General features: G+C 42.0%; 1 protein-coding gene across 1 annotated transcript in view; it reads left to right on the top strand.

The window, feature by feature from the left end:
• Positions 1-583: 583 nt before the first annotated feature.
• The window catches only part of LOC125040437, a 12,558-nt gene continuing 12,034 nt past the window's right edge, over positions 584-1,107 (top strand). The window contains exon 1 of the mRNA XM_047634989.1: positions 584-592. Within this exon, the coding sequence (XP_047490945.1) occupies positions 584-592 (9 nt within the window). The remainder of the gene's footprint in view (positions 593-1,107) is intronic.

Genomic DNA, 1,107 nt, shown 5'->3' on the forward strand with positions numbered 1-1,107 from the left:
GTGGGGGGGGCTTGGAATTAGGTGGCAATCAGAGTCGGGGGGGGGGGGGGGGGGGACTACATGTTTTACCAATCTATATCAATATAAGCAGCAAAACGTATACCAGCATAAATGCAAAATCACAGCCTTTCCAACATAAAGGGCAACACACAAACAAAACTTCAATATTCTACTAACACATAAGCCAGTGTGTAACGCCTACAAACACAACCCTCACCCACATGCAAAAACTACTTAACCAACATACAAGACAACATGCACGTAAATCCCATACATCCTGCCAACAGGTCAGCTGGCACATAACACCCATAACCCAATCCTCATTCGCCACATCTCCGTCGCAGGTGAATACAACTTGACAACGGGTCTGTTCCTGCTCATGGGATTCAGTAAGACGGAGGAGGCACTGCTGAAGAATGTGACAGGCGGGTCAGCTGTGGATGCCCTGCTGCCACTCCAGAAGATCGTCAGGACTATCTCAGCAGGCATGGGCGTAAGTAGAAGAACTGGCACTTGTGTGGTACTTACGAGAATGCCGAGCGGTAGTTGAGAGTAAGACAGTAATGGTAATAGGATAAGTGATATGCGATTGGTATTTGTAAGGTAGTTAAGATAGGAAAGAATAGTAACTGGTATTAAGGTAGGGGAGTGATATTGATACTTATGAGGTAGTTACGATAGAGAGGAGTGGTAATTGATAACAGTGTAATTAAGTGAAATTGGTTACTCTGTTGTTGATAAAGTATTGGAGTGATATCGGTACCTATTTGGTAGTTACGATTGGAAGGTCATTAATAGGTAATAATGTGGTGGAGTGATATTGTTACCTGTGTGGTCGTTATGCCATGGGAGAGTAGTAGGGAATCTGTCTTCCCGTACGATGGAGAAAAATGATAATCAAACACAGTAACTTCATTTCCTGTGGATTGTCTCCTCGGCTCCTATAGTATTAGACTGTGAAATAAGATTATATAATACGAACAATAGGTAAGGATTTGTGTAATGTGAACAATAAGTAAAAGACCCTATTTATACTTTGGAATCATTGGAATGACTCATACGAAATACAGAATACAATAAGTTGGCTATTTAGTCAGGCCTTGGTTT

This window comes from Penaeus chinensis, chromosome 29, assembly GCF_019202785.1.
Source record: "Penaeus chinensis breed Huanghai No. 1 chromosome 29, ASM1920278v2, whole genome shotgun sequence".
NCBI lineage: Eukaryota > Metazoa > Arthropoda > Malacostraca > Decapoda > Penaeidae > Penaeus > Penaeus chinensis.